Raw genomic sequence first — 22,981 nt, forward strand, 5'->3', positions numbered from 1 at the left:
TATTTATATCATTCTATTAATTAAAACTTTAACTGTTTTTTTATATACTGTGAGGTAGTTGAAAAGATTTTATATGTAATTAACACGATTTGATAGAGCATTTTTCATAAGGACTCCAAGAGCTCTTGTTTAGTATCTTTGCATTATGCCTGTGGTGTTGTAGAGAAGACTGAGATTCTTTTTCTTAAAAGGAAATTAAGTGTGGAGAAGGTTGTTAAATTGCTTCCCCTCTCCATTATTTGGGGCACTAGCATAGCGAAGGAGGAGATGAAGTGTCGGCTCTGTTTAAGAACTAATCATGGCATATCCCTGTAATCCCAGATACTTGGAAGGCTAAGGCAGGAGGATCACAAGTTTGAAGCCAGCCCTAAGCAACTTAGTGAGACCCTGTCTCAAAATAAAAGGAGAGGGGAGCGTGTAGCTCAGTGGTGGAGCACTTGCCTAGTATGTGTGAGGCCCTAAGTTCAATCTGAAGTATCTCCCACACAAAAAAAAAGGAAAAGAGGACTAATAATAATCTTTGTGGTTTAATGAAATAGTATATTTTGGAAGCACTTTGTAAAGAAGAATGCATTACTTAAAGGAAAGGAAGTCTAGTTGAATCATCTTTCCTCATTTATGGATCCTCCAAGAAAAAGAAGTCATAGAAATATTAAGTGACTACTTAGAATATTGGAAATAGTCTTGTAGTACATGGGCCTGCTTATCCCACATGAGCTATTGAAGTTGATATAAAATACTCTTCCCCAGTGGTGAGTCATTGGCTTTGGGAAGCACTGAGTGAATGAACAATTTTCTTTTTTCTATAGATTCCTGCAAGCTGGACAAATCCTTCAGGCAAATATCATATTGGCATTAAAAATGGCTATGACTTCTATCCAAAGGCTCTCAAGGAAAGGATACAGGTAACGTAAACTTAGTATCAGTGACTTCCTATTTCCTTCCTCAGATTTTATTTCGATTGGGGGAAAATAAATTGTCATTGAGTCTCCTTAACTCTTAATTATTTGTGGGGGCTGGGGGGTTGGGAAGCTTTTAAAAAAATGACTGCTTGGGCTGGGGTTGTGGCTCAGTGGTAGAGTGCTTGCCTAGCATGTGTGAGTCACTGGGTTGGATCTTCAGCACCACATTTTAAAAAAGAAAAGTATATTTCTTAAAAAAAAAAAAAGTTGATTCTGTTCAATGAAATGTTATCCATTTAAAGTTGTGGTTCTTAATCCTGGATGCATGGATAAGGCTGGAGAATCTGTACATGCCAAAATTATACTCATACTTTAGTTTGTGTTTTTCTGGGAGATGGCATAGAGCTTTCATTGAATTTCTGAAGGGATTTTTATTTGATAAAGGTTAAAGACAGTTAAAGTCCAGGCCTCCTTATTTATTTCTGTTTCTACAGTTTCTATAATTTGCATTTTTTTTTCTTGCTGCTTGACAGATCTTCTTACTCCTAGTTCATTATTATTCAGTACTAAGATAAGAAGCAGACCTAAAACTGCTGAAGTACAGGTTTAAGAGACACAACTCTGTTGTTCGGGGTAGAAGAGTCATAAGTAGGAGTGGTAAGGAGCCTGCTTTAAAATAGTGCCATTCCATAGAACTTCCTGTAATGATGGGACTGTTTGAAGTTTGGGTATCTGCTCTTTCCACTAGGAGAGTCACTAGCCACCAGACCTACTGAGAACTTTAATGGAGCTAGTGTGACTACGGCATTGAAACTGTAATTTTATGTAATATTTTAAGTTTTAAGTTGAAATAGGAAAATGGGCTAATGGCTACTGAATTGTTCAGTACCACTTTAGAAGTCTGCTGTGACACTAGTGCTGATACACATCCAGCATTTCAATGATAAGTAAGATATAGCCCTTGAAACTGATCCTGATGGATAAGATTTGTGGCCTCATGATCTGATCACAATGTTGTTTTTTGCTTCTGCTGGGGTCTGTGAACCAGAAGAACTTACTCTAATACATGTAACTCTGATTGAGTACTGTTTTATTTTAAAGTTTCAGGCTGAAATACACAGACACCATGGCAGTTGTATGCAGTGTATTAAGATTGTGTTGTATAGGTACAAGTTGTCATACAAATAGAGAGGTTAAGTTGACGTGGACCTTTCCTTTAGCTTAGCTGAATTGTCTATTTTACTAGAAAGGATTCATAGACTAGCAGACTTCTGTCAGGAAACACTGTGGGTTAAAGAAACTGGAGATAAGATTAAGATGAGTTTCAGTAACACAAAACTATATCCCATCAGAGCAGATGAAGAAAACCTTCAGAGGAAGGAAATTGAGGCACAGATGTCCCCAAAAATGCAGTTGCAACCTTCCTCTGGTCCTCTGCTGGCACTTGCTTCACTGCATTCCCGGAAACTATGTGGGCCCAGGATGCCGTATTTTCTTATTTTAAATGAGAAGTCAGTTTATGGACATGGTACTATGTATTGTTAGAGAAGGTGAAGATTTAAATCTGAGAATATGAATCTAAAAATACCATGTCTTGGTATATTTGTTCTCTTAAATCTAACTGTAATGAATTAACTAACCATGTATTAATAAGTGATCTGTTACTTCATCAACTTATTTAGAAGTGATTCTTTTAAACCCTCAAATGAGAGTGGTGGAGCATCACAGTTGCTGACAACAAAGTCCATGTATATAAACAATCATTGAGATTTATCTGAGTATTTGTCAGTCTGATCTTAAGGTCACTTTTTTTGTCATTGCAGAAAGAACGGAAGGAAAAAATCTGGGATCCTGTTCACAGAGTGGCCCTTGCAGAAGCCTGTAGAAAACAGGAAGAATTTGATGTTGCCAACAACGGCTCTTCCCAAGTTGGTGCTAGTCACTTGTGTCTAGATGTTGCCACCAAACTGTATGACTGAGTGCTTAGGGGAAAAGTAGAATGCTTTCTCACAGGTTTTCTTTTTTTCTCGTAATTTTCTCCTTAGGTCAATTTTTCCTTTTTCCTTTTTTGTTTATGCTAAAGTTAATTTACATACGTGTCAGTGTTTTAAAACTTAGCATGTAGGTAAAAGAAAGTAAATGCTCAGTGTTGCGTTTTGGATTCTCTCCTGTAAGCAGCACTGGGAAGTCCCTCCCGCCACCTACTCCCCAGAGGTGGCTGTCCACTGACTGGTAGAACCACAGAATAGTTTTTGTGAGGTGGAAGCAGGCTCATGTTGTCTCATGAGCGCATATCCTTTGCTCAGGGCGTGATGTGCATCCATGTTCTGGGTGCTGCAGTTCATTTTCTTTCCTCCAGATGTTCTCTTCTATGAATGAACCACAGTTTGTCCATTTTTCATATTGTTTCTTGCTTTGTCTTTTATTAAGAATGATGCTATTTGGGCTGGGTTGTGGCTCAGTGGTAGAGTGCTTATCTACCACATGTGAGGCAGTGGGTTTGGTCCTCAGCACCATGTAAAATAAATAAAGGTTTTGTGTCCATCTATAACTAAAAAAACTACTTAAAAAAAGAATAATGCATTTTAAACATTGTTGTGTATGTCTTTTGGTAGGTCATAAAGTGATTATAGCAATTTATATTCCCATAATATATATAAGAAAGCACCCATTGTTCTCTATCCTTGCCCATTACGTTTTTCTGAATCAATGTAATCAATGAAAAGCCTTCAAAATCTCACCTCCCGGGGATGATCAGCACGGCCTGGTGTTTATCCTTCTGAATTATTCTTTTAATACATGCATGTGCTTTTCTTAATCAAAAATGGCTCCCAGCCCTGACTGCTGTTAGAATCACATGAAGAGCTTTTAAAACTGACCAGGCTTGTGTAATAGAGAGAAATTAAATTTAAGCCTTGTGAGGGAGGTAGGCATTTTTAAAGCTTCCTAGAACCACTAATTAAAGTGCAGCTAGGTCAGAACCAATGACCTAAGGTTGCATGCCTATAATCCCAGCCACTCAGGAGACTGAGGCAGGAGGATCACAAGTTCAAGGACACCCTCAAAAATTTAGTGAGGCTCTGAACAACTTAGTGAGACCCTGTCTCAAAATAGAAAAAGAAAAAAAAAAAAAAAGTGCTGGGCCCTGGGTTCAGTGAATCCCAGTTGAACAAAAATACAACTAATGTCCTATATATAAATTTAACTCTTTCCTTTTATGTGTGTGTGTGTGTGTGTGTGTGTGTGTGTATAGATAGATAGATAGATAGATAGATAGATAGATAGGCACGCATATATATAAAAGGAAATATTTCTTAGCATTTCTTAACATTTTTCCAGAGCAAAATGATTTTACTATTGGTTAACACTGTGTCTTTGGTCGTGTGTTGATAAAACTTTCAGAAGCACAAAGTATACTAAACAATATATTTTCTAATTAATTAGGTGAACAAACTAATCAAAGAAGAACTTCAAAGTCAAGTGGAATTACTAAATTCTTTTGAGAAAAAATATAGTGATCCTGGCCCCGTGTATGACTGCTTGGTGTGGCATGATGGTGAAGCCTGGAGGTAAGCTTTGTATAGATCTTCACTTAAAAGGGTCTCTCTCTCTCTCTTTCTCTTTCTCACATTAAACTCTTAAAGCTATACAAAGTCTGGTTTATTTGACAGCATCACTCAGTGAATCTATTTGAGAACCAAGTCAACTTTAGTTTTGTACAAACCTTTGAACTTTAATAGTTAGTAGAGCCCAGGGCACCAGTGTGTTTCCAGAAGGTTTCCTTATCCTTCCAGCAGTCCAATAAACTGATTCAGTTTTAGTCATTGGCTAGCAACTATGCTGATACTTCTTTTAGAACTTTTGTGTTGGAAATGATGTTTAGTCAAACATTAGAACTAATAAAATCTAAGATCCCAGAGGAATATTTCAGAAAATTTTATTATAATCAGTGAAATACAGCAGAATTATGCTTTCTGGTGCTACCAGAAACAATTTAACTTTTTTAAAATATTTTTCAGTTGTAAGTGGATACAATGCCTTTATTTTATTTTTATGTGGTGCTGAGGATTGAACCCAGGGCCTCATGCATGCTAGGTGAGCACACTACCACTGAGCCACAGCCCCAGCCCCTTAACTTTTCTTTTTACATAATATGGTATATATCCTGTAGTACTTTGATCTCAGACTCTTTGAGGAGAATCTTAAAGATCTCACAGTACCTAGTATGAATTTAGAATTTAGGCACTATCTGCAAATGTTCTCATTTCAGAAATGTCAGCCATTTCTAAGGAGAGGTAAAGTGACCTATTCTTTAAATACCTTGTTTTATTTTTGTTAAGAGTGTCAAGTCTGCCCCCCTCCTACCACACTTCTAATTTATGAACCCCTATCTCTGCACTTAACAGGTAACTTAATAGTGCTACTCTTTTCTTGGAGCATTTATCAGAATGTATAGTGTCAAACTTGATTTCATTCAAAATGGAACAAAAAAGGTTGAGAGAAACTGTTTACAGAAGATTGTATAAAGAAAAGACTATTAATCCTTTTCTTTTGGTAGTGTTTGCTACATCATTATGTCATGTTTCCTTTGTGTGTTTTTTTTTTTTGTTATGGTTTTGGTTTTTGGAGGGTAACGGGATTGAGCCCTGTTTTGTATTTTATTAGAGAGAGGGTCTCAATAAATTGCTTAGAGCCTCACTTTTGCTGAGGCTGGCTTTGAACTTGTGATATCCTCCTGCCTCAGCCTCTGGAGCTGCTGGGATTATGGGCATGCACCCCAAGCCTGGCTCCTTTGTGATTCTTGATGAAAGCTGTGTATTCTTTCCATAATTGACAAAATTGACAAAGAAATGTGTGGAAAATGTCAAGTAACATATCAAACCTCAGCCCCTCCTCACTCTCACTCATCTGCTTTGTGAACTTCATGCCATATTCCTTGCCCTGGATTCCAACAGCAACTCCTTGAATTTAGCCAGCCAGACCCTCATAAAGCTGGACTTTTACAAAACTATATTTGCCTTCCGTGGAGTGCATTAGAGAGATGCTCACATTGTTGAGTCACTCCACGCTGATGCTCATTATAAGGCACTGACCTGGGAAGTGTCATTGCCTTTGCTGTGGCATGTTGTTGACTCATTAATTCCTTCATTATTTTTCAAATGTTTATTGAGTGCCTTCTTTGTAGTATAGAAGCTATTCCATGAATTCTAGACTCTGTGGAAGCATGTATTGGGAACATGGAAGCAGGCTAAGAAGTTTCAAGAATTTCCCAAAGGGAACATCTTAAGTTGAAAAATGAATTATGAGCCAATTAATTAAGCAGAGAGTAGAAAAGGGTTTTGAAGGTGGAAGAAAAGAATAGAGGTCACTGGAGGAATGTGAGAAGCTTGATATGGCCATAGAGAGTGTGGCGGGAGGAGAACATAGGGGAGGTAAGTTGAGATGGGAGAGTGAGGGCCCTTGTTGTGGAGTTTGAGCATTATGCTGAGAGCCATTGGAAGATGTAGGAGGGTTTAAAGCAGGAATCAGATGATCAGACTTGAAATCACCATAGCTATAGACGAGCTGTCAACTCATCAGGCAGCATACGTAAGGACAAGACAGTGGAAATACAGAAATGGACTGTGGTGGTCAGATGAACTGAAGGGGAACGATGGGAGGACTTCCTAGATGCCTTCCTGGAGGGTTGCTGGCCAATTACGTACATTTTGGAGACAAATGTTGTGCACTCTGTAGCATGTGATTTGGTGGCATACATTTTACATGTTCATCTCAATCCTGATTCTGTTTGATATGCTACTTGTTTTCTCTTTGCCATTTTCCCCATAGGTGTTTGAAATGCTGTAGATCATTTTGGGATATCACCATTGGTATATTGTAAAGACAAATTTTGAGGGAGCCTTCCTTTTTAGTTTATTAATGATGCCTATGGTTCAGTCTTATTTAGTGTAAATGGTCATTCAGCATAAATGGTCTGTGTACAATACTAGAGAACTTCCATTGTTCATTTTAGCAATCTTGACTGACTTGCTTAGCTTGTTAAAAAAAAAAAAATTCTTATTTTAAAAAACATGTCCTAAGATCTGACAGCTAAAAACATAAATTGATCTTTAAATGATTTGTATTTCATATTTATATTAATAATATTAATGTTTTCATTTTAATAATAGATATATGTGTAATTTAATCAGGCTATCTTCTAAAGTATTTGAAGTATATATATTTTATTAGGACACTATAGTTATACATACTAGTTGGGTTCATTTTGACAAAATCATGGAATGTGATTTATTCCATTTCAGGCTGGGTGACAACCCCCTCCCCCGCCATTCTCTTCCTCCCTCCCTGCCCTTCTTCTCCTTTCTCTACTCTACTGATCATCCTTTCACTTGTTTGTGTATTTGTATTTTTGATTGGTGCTTTATGCGTACGTATATGTATATATACATGTATATTTAGTGTGATTTTTGTTAAATCATTCCATACTTCCTCCCTTTTCTGTACCTCCTCCCTCCCTATTTCCCTCTTCTACTGAGCTTCCCTACATCTTCATGATATCCAGTCCCTCTCCTCGCCAACTCCAATTTTGCTCTAGTTGCCACATATGAGAGAAGACATTCAACCCTTGGTTTTCACTTAGCACAATGCTCTGCGTTTCCATTCTGTCCATTTACTAGTAAATTCTGTAATGAAAAAAAAAATATATATATATGTATATGTTTTTAATTAAACAGTTAACAAAATGGGGAAAGAACAAGTAGAACAACCAATAAAAATATGTAGAAAATACTTTTTGTTAAAAAAAAAAAATGTTTTTGCTCAAGGCTCTGGTAGATATGAGACTATAGCTCAATGTAGTTTCTCCAGTTTCAGGGAACCTGCATGAACTGTCCAGCTCACAGAACGAGTACTAACAGAATCAGCAGGAAGTAAGCCCTAGGCCATATATCAGAACCGTCCTGACCTAATCTTAAAGCTCCAGCCCAAGCACTGGTTCTCGTTTCTTATTTCCTCAGTGGCCAGATGGATCTCTGCTGGAGACCGTAGCAGGCTGCGTTCTGAGGCCTCTGTGCGTATGCTTAGGCATCCTGGGCATTCTTTGACCTGGCCTTCCTGCCGGCTCTGTGAAGCAAAGGGTTCTAGCTGCTGCGTCTGCGATGGTGGGAATAGGCGGGTAGGAGAAGGGGACAGAGGAGCTGTGGTACGCGATCTTCTTTAGGAAGGGGGAAGACGATGTATTTTGGAACCTGCTTTTTCTTTCAATTAACAGAGCTGCATTGATTCAAATGAAGACGGAGACTTTGAGTAATCTACTGTATGAGAAACTACAAAGAAGCCCAAGAATATGGCTCTTTTGGCACGGCTGAGATGTTGAATTACTCTGTGAATATTATGACGATGGAAACCTGCTCTCCATTGTGACCAGTGGAGGGTATTCTGTTTCATATTTACTAATGAGAAATAAATTTCTCACTGAGTAAGACAACGAATTCCTGTAGCCCAAAGCAACTTTGTAGAGAATTTAATCTAGAGATTCTCACTAAAGGATTAGATCTAGTCTTGTAGCTGTGATTTGATTTGGCGTTGTTTTTAAAGTCATAACCATGTACTATTTGTTCTGAGAATACAAGCATATGGGCCAGTATCACAAAACCCATCAACATGATTCTTCTAATCAGTAACTTCACTTCCAAATATTAACCCTTGAAAAATTCATTCATGAGTATGGAGAATCATTTAAAAGAATTCTTACCACAGCTTTCTGTGTAATTTCAAAACAGTTGGAAGCCATCTAATTAATTAATTTTTGTTAATTATCTATTAACAAAAAGTAGGTTTTTAAAAATTGTGTTATTCATACTATGGAATATTACATAACAATCAAAATGAATAAATATACATGTATATATGTGTGTGAACCTCAAATAAGCTTTAATGAAACACTATATTGATAACAAAACACTTAGTATAATTTGAAAACATACCAAATAAGTACTATGCAGGTTTATGGATATGTGTACTTTTGTGGTTAAAAGTATAAGAACAGATGCAAATATTGCACACAGTAGCTTCAAATGGTTAGTTTGTGAGAGGGGATTGAAAGGATAATGAAGGAGGGTGGATAGCTCTTTCACCCCCATGTTCATTGAGGTATAGCTGAGGTGTAGTAAACTGCACATGCATCTATAATTCAGTAAGTTTTGATTAACATGTACACCTGATAAGCCACCACCAAGATAATGAACATACCTGTTGCCTCCAACATCTAGCTGGTCTTCCTTTGTGATCCAGCCTCTGCCCTTCATCCCCAGAGTTACTGATCTGTTTTCTGTCCACTCTAGATTACTTTGTATTTTCTAGAATTTTATACAAGTGGAATAAGAAATATGGGGTTTTTTGCCTGCCTCTTTCACTCAGCATGGTGATTTTTGAGATTGGTCACTGCTGTGATTGTAGTGTGCTCCTCATTTTGCTGAGTCATATTTCATCATGTGAGTGCACCACACTGTTTATTCATTCACTTATTGGTGGACATTGAGATGTTTCAACATTTGTGTATAAGCCTCTGTGTGGAAAATAGGTTGTTTATTTTGGACCAATCTCAAAGAGAACTGGTTGGTTGTGGCTAAATACATATTGAGCTTTAAAAGCTCCCAAGCTGTTTTCCTCTGGTGCTCCCTCAGCAGACCTCCAGTGTTCCCACATCCTCTTCAGTGTGTGGTCGTGGCAGCTTCTTTACTATAACGACTTTCTTTGACCTGTTATATATAGGCAGTGAGGTTAGAAAAAAAAGTAAGGCAGACTTGGCAGCATCGGGTGCATATTTCTTGTGTGACAGCAGTTGGTTAGAACAGAGTTGTCTCAGCATTGTGGCCGACCCACTTGGAAGGATCTTGTTCCTCACTTCTGAGTGCCACCTCTCATCTGTCCCCATTATAGACAGGCCCAGTGCCATCTGCTATTATCATTGTCTTCTGTTGGTTTCCTGACAGTAGTGGCAATATTTTTCTGTACTCGTTGTCTACTAAGAAACTTCTCACTTAGGTTTGTGTTTTATTTTATTGATAAGTACCATATGTACAGGAAAGCATTGCAAATCTCATATTGTATACTCATTGAATTATCATGAAGTAGATGATCCTGTGTAACTACACCCAGGTCAAAAATCAAAATATTATAAAAACCCCCACCCCCATCTTGTATCTGCTACTCGATATCCTTACTCCTACCCCAAATTTAACTACTATCCTCATTTTCATTGCCACATTACTTTGGGCCATGTGATGTTGTCTTTTATAAGTTGGAAATGGTAAAATAGTGGCAATTTCATGTGGTTCAGCCGTTTTCTATTTATATAAACAATATAAATCCTCTTGTATGAAACTTTAGTTCAGCCTTATTTTTGTGAGCTTCATCTCAATGCATAGAAGCAGTTCATATTTATTTATTGTCAGTTCTGTGGATTGAAAATGCCATATGTCCCCTTACTATTAATAGACCTGAAAGTTGTTTTGGTTTTTGAATTTTACAGTTAATGCTGCCTTGGCTGTTTTGTGTACATGTGCATGCGTTTCTGTCAGGTGTGTCGATAGGGGCAAGGTGGGTGCTCACCTTGCACTTCTACCCAGCACGTGGTCGCTCCTGTCAGCCCTCAGAAATCTAGCCACCCTGTAAAAGAACGCAGAGGCATCTGATTATGGCTTTCATTTGCAGTTTCCTGATAACTAATGAATTTGAAACATCTTTCCTTGTTTATTTGCCATCTGGATATCCTCTTTTGTGAAGCACTTTTTCAAATGTTTTAACCATTTGCGAGGAGGGGTGGGGAAGTTCTCCTTTTTGAATTTGAAAGATTATATAGCCTTTAGATTATATAAAGCTTATAGATTATATATTCTGGAAAGAGTATATATATCCAATATATAATGACTAACTAGTAATATGCAAATTGAAATGAATGGTTAAAATTTTCATATGTGAAAATATTTTTGTCATTTGGATATATATATGTGTATATATTCAGAATATATAATTACTGAGAAAGATTATATATTCTAGAAAAATTATATATTCTGGATATAAACTATTTATACCTTGTATGTATTGCAGATATTCTCTCTCCTTTGTGACTTACATTTTGACTTTCAATGAACAGACTAGAATCCATGATAGAAAAAAGTATCTAATTCAAGAAGTTTTATTGTTTGTGAATCATAATAGACTGAAGATAGTACACCATTAGATATATAGATCAGGGTGCTTTTTAAATTATTTTTATCATGACTGATATGCAAATCGAAATGAATGGCTAAAATTTTCGTACTTTCTGTATTTTTGTCATTTTCCCCCTTGTTGCTTCTAGGAGCGCATGGCACACATGTAGCGAGCATAGCTGCCGGACATTTTCCAGAAGAACCTGAAAGGAATGGAGTAGCTCCTGGTGCTCAAATTCTATCAATAAAAATTGGTGATACGAGGTTGAGCACGATGGAAACAGGCACAGGTCTCATAAGAGCTGTGAGTGTTTATGAATTGTTGATTTAGGTTAATGATTAATCTTGGATATTTTTTGGGTTATAAAGTGCTTCTGGTTTACCAAGAATACATTGAACAATATTTTGTGTACAGTACTTTATTTTAAAAAGCAAACATTTTCTATTAACTTTAAAAGTTATTTTTAATAAAAGTTATTAGGAAAAAGCTTTTCAGTTTAAAACCTTTGTGAAAGAAAATACTTATTTTATACTCATCGTTTCTAGTAAATTTTCCAGCAGACAATTCTGTGATACTTTTAGAGAAAATGTCATCTTAACGCAGCCTGCTCCATTACATTAGCCTAAAAGGAATTTAAAACTTTTAATATTCTACATTTCATTTTGATTTGTAACTTTAATGATTTTAAAATCTCATAAGGACTAGTCTTGCCACTGGCTCTCTTCCTCTAGTCCCATTCCATTCATAGAAACACTGATTTTATTTTTTTATTGACTACTACAGTGTTTGTTTCCGCCTGCCCTTTGGTGTGGAAATAACTTATAAATTAGAATATGATTGGTCAAGAATCTATAGAATCCATGCCTTTATTTTATTAGCTACTCTTTTTCTAAATTAGTTCAGCTGCCTAAACTAGCCTCTTAATCTTTTTAATAGATGATAGAAGTCATAAATCATAAGTGTGATCTTGTCAACTACAGCTATGGAGAAGCAACTCACTGGCCAAATTCTGGGTGAGTATTCCCTGACAGTTGCTGTAGAGCTGTCCCTGACAGTTGTTACAGAATGTAGAACCCCAGCTGGCGGACATGAATAGTTCAAGCACATGGAGTGAACATCCCCGTGGAAGCGTGGTGGTGTGATAACCATGTAGCCTCGCCCAGTGCCAGCCGCTGCACCATCCCTGAAATCTCAGTTCTGAGCATCCCCTGTGCCTAGGGTAGCCTGCCCTAGGTTCTCCTGAGACGTTCAGGCTACCAAGCCCTCTGGTGTTTTCTCTGATGGCTCCACTGCATCCTCACTGTTCTTGCCAGCCAGCTTAGATCCATCAGACTGTCCATTGTTATAATTGCCATTTCACAGTCACCCTGGAGCCTTCCCTAGGCTTGCCAAACCCTGCTGTTCCCTGGAGTGGCCCTGCAGCTGATGTGCAGACCTTGCTGGTGTTCGTCCACATTCACTCTCTGCACTCGAAGGGTTTGTTCCTCTACCCGCTCGCCTCCTTCCTTGCCGTGCCATCAGTGTCTTACTCAAAGTCCAGTGCTGTGGCATTAACCTGATGTCACCTTACCTTTTTTTCTTCACAATAGTATCTATTTAAGTTACTTTATTTAGAGTTCTTATTTACCAATCAACTCTCCCTGACTCTGACCAACAAGCCACTAAAATACACCAGTTATCTGGTTCATAAAACTTTATATTTGAAATCCTGTCAAAATGGGAAATTTTACCAAGGTAGACCCTGTAGCTTGCTGTTTTCAAATAATTTTCTCAACTAGCGGGTCCTGGGTTTCTCATGGGAGGTGGCTTTACTGCCCTGCGACGTGCACCCTGTCCTCCTCCTGAGTTTCATTCCCCCATGCAGTATTGCCCCTTCTCGTGTCTCGGGATCTTTTTCACCTCCATGAGTATCCTTCTCTCCTTGGACATTTATTCTTTTAAAGTCATTTTTCCCTAATGTTCTTTCCTTGCTGAGATATTCATATTTAGGACATTGGTGAACCTTTGCCCTGTACATTTTTTATATTAACTCCATTTTCTTTTTCATGGTCTAACTGCTTCCTTTTCTTTTCTTTCTTTTTTTGGTACCAAGGATTGGGCCCAGGGGCACTTAAGCACTGAGCCACAACTCCAGTCCTTTTTTTATATTTTATTTAGAGACAGGGTCTTGTTGTGTTGCTAAGAGACACCCTAAATTGCTGAGGCTGGCTTTGAATTCGTGATCCTCCTGCCTCAGCCTCCCAAGCTGCTGGGATTACAGGCACGCACCTGGCTAACTTCTTCCTCTTTAATTAATGCCAGTAAAGTTTTCTTGTTGTCTCTAAAGATCTCTGATCAAAGTTCTTACATCTTATGGTCACCAGTTCTGCCTTATTTCCCCTTTATGTTTGCCACTAAATATACTGACTTTGGGGGTAAGATAATTCCTGGTGAAAATATGTATAAGAATACCTCGAGGAGTGTCTCTGATACATTGAAGTGGAGGATGGAAATGGAACCATTTATTGCCACATTCTCCAGACACTGTTAACATTGTAGTACTTTGTAGTATATTTTTCCACATAAAGTTTTGCATCCAACATTTTCCCCACATTTAGACTGGCCTCCTAACTCCTTCCCTGTGCTAAAATCCAAAGAGGGGGGCCTCATTTTGACATGACTATATCACGTTCCATCAAAAGTAGAACTGCCAACATCTGTGTAACCACATATTTAAATAGCATTTTGGTACTATATATACTCTGTGAGTAGAGACTGAGTATTTTTATTTTAAGAAGGTCAACTGAGTGATTCTAATGCACACCCCTTCTTTATAGTTACTGTTTAACGTCTATAATTCGAATCCCATTTATAATTTGTTTTTTGATGTAAATAAGAAATGGGACAGTGTAATTCAAAGGAATATTCTTTTTCAGGAGAATTTGTGAAGTAATTAATGAAGCAGTATGGAAGCACAATATAATTTATGTCTCCAGTGCTGGAAATAACGGTCCATGCCTTTCCACTGTCGGTTGTCCAGGCGGCACCACGTCAAGTGTGATAGGTTAGTTTCCTGCTTTAGAAGTAGAAATGTCTAAAAACAAGCAGACCAAAAGCCAGTTAATCAAATGTTAATTGTATCTCTCCTTTGTTCAAAACACTATAGACTAAATGTGTCCTCAGGAAATGAAGTCATAATAGGGAAACTAGCTTGTCTAGAATGTATTAAAATTTAAGTAAACCTGGAATAAGTTGTCTAATAGGGAAAGGTGGCATAATACTGCAAGTTAGCAGAAGGCTTAGAATGATGTCTGATACATAGTAAGCTTCCCTGTGTCCCTGTTAAATTTTCTCTTCTGTTTTACAAGGTATTATGCAGTTTACCCATGTAAACAGTAGAGTTCATTGGGAAAATTAAGATCCACTGAGTCAATTTTATTTCCTTTTGCTAATGATGAATTTCATCTCACAGGTGTTGGTGCTTATGTTTCCCCGGATATGATGGTTGCTGAGTATTCTCTGAGAGAGAAGTTACCTGCAAATCAGTACACATGGTCTTCTAGAGGTCCAAGGTGGGTGAGGCAGTACATGGGACCATTACATGTGCTTGGTTAAACTTTACGTGATAATGAGTGGTGATGGCCTTGTTTTAAATAATTTGATGTTTGAGCTTTGGTGTAACAAAAGCCCTAAGCACTTGTAAAAAGCATTGCAGTTACAGAGCCTGTGTACCTGTGTTCATGCTTTTGAAGTTATAACTTTCTTTGAACCTCTTGAGTGAGATCCATAAGTGAGCAAGTTCTTATTAACAAATGATGTTCATCTGTTTAGGTTCACTCACACCCTCTCAACTATATTTGTCCAGTTCAGGGAACTGATTATCTTTCTCCAGAAGTATGTTAAGTCCTAATTTTTATAATTTCTCTTTATTACATCAGTGATTACTGGCACCGTCTAAAAAATAAAGCCTATTTTAATTCATCTCTTTGACTCTTTGGAGTTAATTTAGAATAGACTTTGAGTCCAGATCAGCAAATCTCTTGGTGCCTGCATGGCACCAAGTGGGCAAGGCATGAATGAACATGTTGTGATCCATGTTCAGAATGTCATTGTAAGAGATGGGACCACAGAGGTGGGAGCAGTCACCTGAACCCTTCATGGAGGATGTGGTATTTGAGTCACCCTTGAAGGATTGATAGAACATTGAGAGAGAAGGGAGTTCTATATGGCAAGGACAGCCTGAACCAAAGATAAGCATGTTGTAGTATAAAACTAATTTATTATACTAAACTCAGTGGTTTGGCAGGAAGTAACTAATAGTTGGACGTGTTTGGAATATAAAATAGATTAACAAGAAATACTGGAAGATAAGATTCAAAAATTGGTTAGAATCAGAGCAAATGTGGTAATGTTAATTCTTTGAATTACACATATCTTCCTAATCTTCTGTAGGTCATTTCTTCTTTAAAATGTAAACTTATTCCACTAGTTTATTGTAGACTGTCCTGGAAACCAGTCAGACTGGCAGTCTCTGTAGATTGGAAAACTTTATCTCCTACCATGACCATAGACTGCCCTCAGCAGCCCAACTAATGCCACTGAATAAGAATGACTAAGAGAGCCGTAAGTTAGCAAAGGTTTATATATTTTATATTCAGTTAACCAAAGTATCAAATTATTAAAATGTGTTAGGTTCGATGTAAAAACAAAGAATTGGAGAATTGTTTACTCCAACCTTTGCCAATCTTATTTGCCATAGAACATTTAAAGAATTATTTCAAGTGCAGGGTTCAGTGGATTGTAGCTCAGTGGTAGAGCTCAGGTTTAACATGAGTAAGGTCCTGGGTTCAATCCCCAGTACCAAACTACAAAAACAAAATGTATAAAGATACATTTTAAGAAAACACCAAAGCTCATGAATTGTAAGAGAAGCTTAGAGTAGATATTAGTTCACAAATCGTTTCTTCTAAGAATTGAGAGAATTTGCTGCATTCTTACCTCTATACACATGAAATATTATTGCAAATACTTGGTTTAGTTATTAGATGTAAGGTAAAAACATGGATTAATAATCTCTGAACGAAGATTAATATTCCATAGTGCTCTTTGAAAACCACTTCCTCTCCTTCAGTCAGTATTGAGCATTACACATACAACATTTTCTTGATTACCTGATGTTTGCAAGTGTGGCCTCTCAAAGACAGATTACCCAATAATATCTGCACAAAAGGATTTGAGTTCCTCTTATGTGTAATAGTTTAGAAGGAAAATATCACTAATTTGTTGTTAATTTTAAAGAAACATTTATTGATGTTTCATTAATCTCAGTTTTAGAATACTGTTTTAAATACTTAGAAAATGCTTTAAGATTACCCAGCCAGTTGACAAGCTAGTGAAAAGGTTATACTCAATTAAAATTCATGACTCTTTCAACTTATTTTTTCCATTATAAAATACCCACTGCTCATTTTGAATATTGGTAGATAACACAGTGCAAGTAAGAAAGTGAAAATCACAGTAAATCTCATTATCTGTGAGTGGTATATATGTACATGTGACATTTTGATAAACATCCTTTTAGTCATTCTCCTGTCCATAAATGGCAAATCATGCTGTTCATGTACTTTTGTCACTCAGGAATATGGGGTGAGCATCTTTATAGGTCAACAGGTATTTACCCAATAATGTTCACTTAAAGATATTCACTCAAAGGGTGCCACCGACGCATTTTGGAAGTGATATACGTGCATTGTCTTCAACTCTGTAAAAATGTAAGACCAAATTGCCGTAATATTTCTAGCCAGAAGCAAACGCTCACTTGGTTAGGGGAGAATCACAGTGGAAGAACGGCCTCCGTGGGGAGGTAGCACGCCCTTACGTTAGTCCTTTCCTGGGGACAGAGGATAGAACTTGTGTTGGATGACAGTGTGATCATGAACTCCAAGGGCTTTTAACTCCCGAGCCTCGTTAGTCGAAGCCCTCAGCTAGGCAGTCCTGTTAGACCTGAGCTGTCGGGTCTGGCAGCCACCAGTCTTGTGAGATTTGTCTGAATTGAGATGTGCTATGGTAAGTATAAAGCATACACTGAATTCCGAAGACTTAGTGCAAAAAGGAAAAAAAAAAAATTGTAAGTGACCTCATTTTTATTCTTTATCAACTACATTTTGAAATGATATTTTGGATATGTTTTGTTAAATAAAATGTTATTAAAATTAATTTCACCAGTCTCCTGTTAGTTTTTTTAAAATGTGGCTCTTAGAAAATTTCAAATTACATATATGACCTGCTTTATATTTCTATTATACAATACTGAATTAGATTGTAAACATGGAAAACGTCATCAAGGAGTCTGAATATTGTATTTTCTCTCTCTAAACATACCCGATACCTTTGGCCTGTCACACATAAATCCAGACACAGACAACACAGAGATTTATGTCCACTTGTGAGGAAAAATAACTGCTGCATGATGGAGAAATGAATGTGCTAGGTCTTAGCCCATTGATTCCTCATATCTGTGTCATCCTTTGTAATGACTGCAAGTAGTCCATGGTGTTGGACTATAATGGAGTTGACCAGTGGCCTTCTCAGGAATGCCCATATGTACCCCCTTTCAACATCGTGAACAAACCTCAATGGCTTTCTGTTTAGTGCCGACGGGGCCCTTGGCGTGAGTATCAGTGCACCAGGAGGAGCCATTGCTTCTGTCCCTAACTGGACGTTGAGGGGGACTCAGCTAATGAACGGGACGTCGATGTCTTCCCCCAACGCGTGTGGGGGCATTGCCCTGATACTCTCAGGTGAGGATATTACCTGTGACCGCCCTCTTCTCCTACTACTGACTGCATGTTTTGTGCAGTTCACATGGTGAGAAAACATGGTATATTTGGTAATGTCCTGGACACACACAGTAAAGTTTCAAGTAGGAAATGATTTATGTGATAATGATCATTTGTTTTGTCATTCATTTGGTGAACATATTTATTGGCTCTTTGCTGTAAATGATTTTCGAACTGATTCTTATCTGAGGCTAAATTAATGAAGAGAACATGTAAAACACCTTGCCTGTTTCAAGTCAATGCTATAATTGGTGGAGACAGACTTTGAACAAAATTTTAAAGTATTTATATTACATGTTAGATTGTGAGAAATGTATGGAGCAGAATTAAGTGGAATAGAGGGATTTCTGGGGTGTTATCAGGGCTGCCTAGGTCTCAGGGTGGACAAGCTGCTGTGAAGCTCCCCCCTCAGAAGTGTCCCTCTGTTCACGTTTGTCTCCCCTGCCTCCTTCATTCACCCCTTTTCTGACTCCCACAGCTGACTCCTCTGCCTACTGTCGACTCGACTTGGCTCGTCTCTGCTGGTGCTAAGAGATAAAGACAAAAGCCAATAGTTTTATCACTGATTTTCAAACACCGGTCAATGCCACATCATTTGCCAGTTTGAGTCAGCCATCTCTCTACCTCTAAGTCCTTTTTGGCCCTGCAAACTCCTATGCATTCTGTGGCAGGGTGGGGTTGGGATGCTAGAGATTGAACTCAGAGCCTCATGCATGTTAGACAGTGCTCTGTCACTGAGCTATATTCCCAGCCCTTTTTAATTTTATTTGAGTCAGGGTCTTGCTAAACTGCCCAGGCTGGCCTTGAACTTGGACTCCTCCTGCCTCAGCTTCTCTAGGAGCTAGGATTATAGGAGTGCACCAAACTCCTGTGCATTTTGTAAAATCCAGATCCAGGTCATCTACCTCTTCCTATGATAGTGCTTTGTCTTTTTTTGGATTCTCATGGACAAAATTGATTTTGCCCTTGATTTGCTCTTATGGCTTATTACAGTTAAGTGTTTAAGTGTTTCACAAGCTCTAGAGAGGACAAAAATGAATCAGTAGTTATCTTTTATCAATAACCATAATATAAGACTGACAAATTGGTGACCTCCCTAACCTTCCCATAGTTCTCAACCTGGCTACATGCTAGAATCCCCTGGAAATCTTTTAATATCACAGTCCCTGGATCCAGTCCTTAACAATTCTCATTTACTTGGTCTGATACAAAACCTCCACTGCCTTTTGCCTTAATTCCCCTGAGGTTTATACCATGCATGTGAATTGAAATCTGTGCCAATGATGTTTGACCAACAATACCTTAAAGAAAATGTCAAATGTCATTGGGCATCTGCTTTGTGCATTGATGTCACCTTTGTGCAGCCTGCCAATCAGTATGTGTTGATTTTTGAGTGAAGTCTGCAGTACAAGCAATTGAGCCAGATTGTTGAGTTCAGTTAAAAAGAGATTTTAAAATGAGTATTGAAATGCAACACTTGAAAACCAGAGAGTACCTGTCATTACACTGGTTGGAGAAAGGTTTCCAGTAGCAGGCTCACACAATTTTCTTTTGTTTTTTAATTTTAGGTCTGAAGGCTAATAATGTTGACTACACAGTTCACTCAGTCAGAAGAGCTCTAGAAAACACTGCAGTGAAGGCTGACAATATAGAAGTATTTGCCCAAGGACATGGTATTATTCAGGTATCGTTGTCTGTATTGTAAAGCACCATTAAAATAACATAAGAGTATCTTCTATTGTAACATGATTCAGTATGGCTAAATTCCAGATCACATGGCTGTAGAAGAGCAAAAAGGAACCCAAATCAAATCTTATAGTTAAGATAGATTTATTTTAGTAAAACAGAAATAGAAAAGCTTGTCAGTCACAATGGCAGGTGGAAGTTCCAGCTTCTTAAGAATGTGAATGAAGAATGAAACGGAAGGTTCATCTGGTGGTACAAATGTAGAATTGGTGTCTGAGTTGGAGCATTGAGTAGTAGAAAGAAGTGAATATAGAAACTTTTTGTTTATAATACTTTGTTACAACTGAAGTCAGGTTGATTGATATTTGTAATAGAATATTTTCTTCACCCATTTATATCTTACCAGTCGTATTCTTTTAATTAGGTTGACAAAGCCTATGACTACCTCGTTCAGAATACATCATTTGCTAATAGACTAGGTTTTACTGTTACTGTTGGAAATAACCGTGGCATCTACCTCCGAGATCCCGTGCAGGTGGCTGCACCTTCAGATCATGGCGTTGGCATTGAGCCTGTATTTCCAGAGAACACAGGTAGGTAAGAGGCTGGCAGTGAGCTAAAGCATTCACATTGATGGTTCAGACGAATACTGCATGACGGAGGTGTTTTATGGCCAGTGCTTTGAAGAAGAGTGTGAACTGACAAGATGATTAATAAACTAATAGACTTTAGGGAAACTGGGGCAATGAGGGGTCCCAGTATCATGGTAATTCAGTTAATCTCAACCAGCAAGGAAAACAGCAGGACAGGCCTTCAGTGACCTATGTTTTATTAAACTGATAGTAAAATAACATATTCCCTTTCTTTCCCCATTTACTACTTGGGTGTAAGCCAGAGCTTTCAGGTGAGAGTGGAAAGTGGTAACAGCTGAGGGAAATCACAGGTGTCGGGAATGCATCACTGTATATTTGACAGTCTTTATTTTACTCAGGTGCTGTTACCTGCACATGGTGATGTAAAATGTCCACTGAAATTCTGTGTTTTAAGGCATAGCAGTGTCTGGTGAAATTATGAAAGAGATCGTCATGAGTATACTAAATGCAATAAAATTCATGGCAGTTTTAGTTAAGCTGAGTTTTGAGTGTCCATGTCTAGTGTAGGTTAAAACAGACCAAGCTAGGTTGCTAAATTATCTTGACAGGAGATAGAACTTTTTGAAATGCAAGGAAAGGGGGAAAATGCTGATTTTAATTTTTGGTCTTTTTAATGCCAGAAAACTCTGAAAAAATATCCCTTCAGCTTCATTTAGCTTTAACTTCAAATTCATCTTGGGTTCAGTGTCCCAGCCATTTGGAACTTATGAATCAATGTAGACACATAAACATACGTGTGGACCCCAGAGGCTTACGAGAAGGATTGCATTATACAGAGGTATTGGCATATCTTTTTCATTTCTTTACTCTTTAAAATGGTCGAGAGTCCAGGTGCAGTGGTGCAGGCCCATATTCCCAGCAACTTGGGATGCTGAGGCAGGAGGATCACAGGTTTGAGGCCAGCCTGGGCAACCTAGCAAGACCCTGTCTCAAAAATAAAAAGGGCTGAGATTGTAGTTCAGTGGTAGAGTGCCCCTCAGTTCAATCCCCAGTACCAGAAAAACAAAAAGCAAGAGTAAAAAGTAAACAATCCCAAGTGTATTTCCCAGGTGTTGCTTTCTTGTTGAGAAACAACTCAGCCTTTCTACTTGCCAGATTTTGTAGCTCATCCGGTCTACCTGTGCAGTTGGGTACTTTAAGATATAATTTGTCCTTGTGTGAAGAAGGCAAGAGCAACAAGCAGAACAGCAAAGCCTTTTCATTTAGGTTTCCTTCTAATTCATCATTTGCTTGATTCAGTTAAACCTGAGCTGCATACTCAGGTGGAGAAAGCATCTGTTAGACATATGGTAGTTGTATGTAAACAGAATAGTATCATAGTAACTTTACCTCCAGAGTTTTCTGTAATAATAGTTTGAGCTAATGCAGTTAAAATGCAATTATTTTTTATTTGATGTCTCACTTCCCTCTTAGGCTCAATTAGTGAAGGGTTTTTATATATATTTGTTAGGGCTTTTTGCTAATACTTATGTGACCTAGTGTCAAGAAACCTGGTTCACTTATGTGTAGGATCTTTCAGTTTTAAGATTAATTTATTCTGTGACTAGATTATCCTTTTAAATTCCCTGTCTGCAAGTATGTTTATAGGTATTGAAACTGACTGTGTTTCTTTCAAGGTTTGCGGCTACGACATAGCCTCCCCCAATGCAGGGCCTCTGTTCAGAGTTCCCATCACTGCCGTCATAGCAGCGAAGTAAGTAAGAGGTTGTTTGCAACTTGCTGTTACCTCCAAGTTGTTAATGGCTGTGTGGAGTACTGTGAACTTCTGAAGGGTTACTAGGCCAGTGCCAGATAACCTGCGTGCGTCGGCTGCTAGTCCCTGTCAGCTGTGAGAACAAGGATGGCGCCTGGCCTCTTCTCACCTGCTTCACTGAGTCTGCTTCCGAGGGGGCTGCTATTGAGCCCCACATTGCACAGGAAAGAGGTCACTCAGCTTCCGCTTCCCCAAGCCCTCCGTGGCCCTTGGCAGAGTCGCTTCATCCTCCACTCCACCTTCCTTGCCTCCCGACTCTTCTGCCTCTGTAGTCACCTTGTCCTTCCGTGCTCTTAACCCTTTCCTCCTTGTCCACCCTGGAATCAGGGAGCTCACATTGATCATGTTACTCCTGCTTAAAATACATCAGTGTTAGCTCCAAATATCAAACTCAGGCTCCTTAAAATAGCAAGTGATGACTCCTCAACCACTGTGGCCCCAGCTCAGTGCTTCCTGGCACTCAAACACCATTGATATTCTGAACAGCTTTCTGCTCAGACTCCCCAGCTTTCCTAGGAGATAAGAGCATGTGCATGGCTGAGGTCCCTTAACTGACCAGGCTCTCTTCTGGGCATCTTAATAAAAGGAGTCCAGTCTTCCTGCATCACGACACTTTTGACATGACCCAGGACAAAATTTATTTATTTATGCTATTTGTGAGCCCTCAGAAGGCAGAGACTATATCTTACTCCATCCTATATGGACCCTATGAGATAGGGTGCACAAAACAAATTGATTAGTAGATAGAGAGTGAGATTGGGATTGCAGGAATATGGAAAACAAGGGAAAGTTCTAAATTACCAGTTTCTGTTGTATTAGTTACTCAGATGAAATATGCAACAGGTCTCAGCCCATGAGGCATATAGGATGAAACAAAGGTTAATTTTTAACATGGTATGTATGTGGGAAAATTGTATACAAAAGTTAATTCTCAGTCATGCATTGTCTAGAAGT

At 38.3% G+C, this 22,981-nt stretch overlaps 1 protein-coding gene across 1 annotated transcript in view; it reads left to right on the forward strand.

The window, feature by feature from the left end:
• TPP2 (tripeptidyl peptidase 2) overlaps positions 1-22,981 on the forward strand; it is a 68,692-nt gene that overhangs the window by 14,414 nt on the left and 31,297 nt on the right. The window contains 16 exon segments of the mRNA XM_079138661.1: positions 810-905; positions 2,726-2,830; positions 4,347-4,471; positions 8,175-8,206; positions 8,209-8,289; positions 8,292-8,332; position 8,334; positions 11,266-11,420; positions 12,054-12,130; positions 14,033-14,160; positions 14,569-14,668; positions 17,748-17,896; positions 19,504-19,619; positions 20,046-20,214; positions 20,895-21,052; positions 21,891-21,967. Coding sequence (XP_078994787.1) covers positions 810-905; positions 2,726-2,830; positions 4,347-4,471; positions 8,175-8,206; positions 8,209-8,289; positions 8,292-8,332; position 8,334; positions 11,266-11,420; positions 12,054-12,130; positions 14,033-14,160; positions 14,569-14,668; positions 17,748-17,896; positions 19,504-19,619; positions 20,046-20,214; positions 20,895-21,052; positions 21,891-21,967 — 1,610 coding nt within the window.

This window comes from Sciurus vulgaris (genome assembly GCF_902686455.1).
Source record: "Sciurus vulgaris genome assembly, chromosome: 4".
NCBI lineage: Eukaryota > Metazoa > Chordata > Mammalia > Rodentia > Sciuridae > Sciurus > Sciurus vulgaris.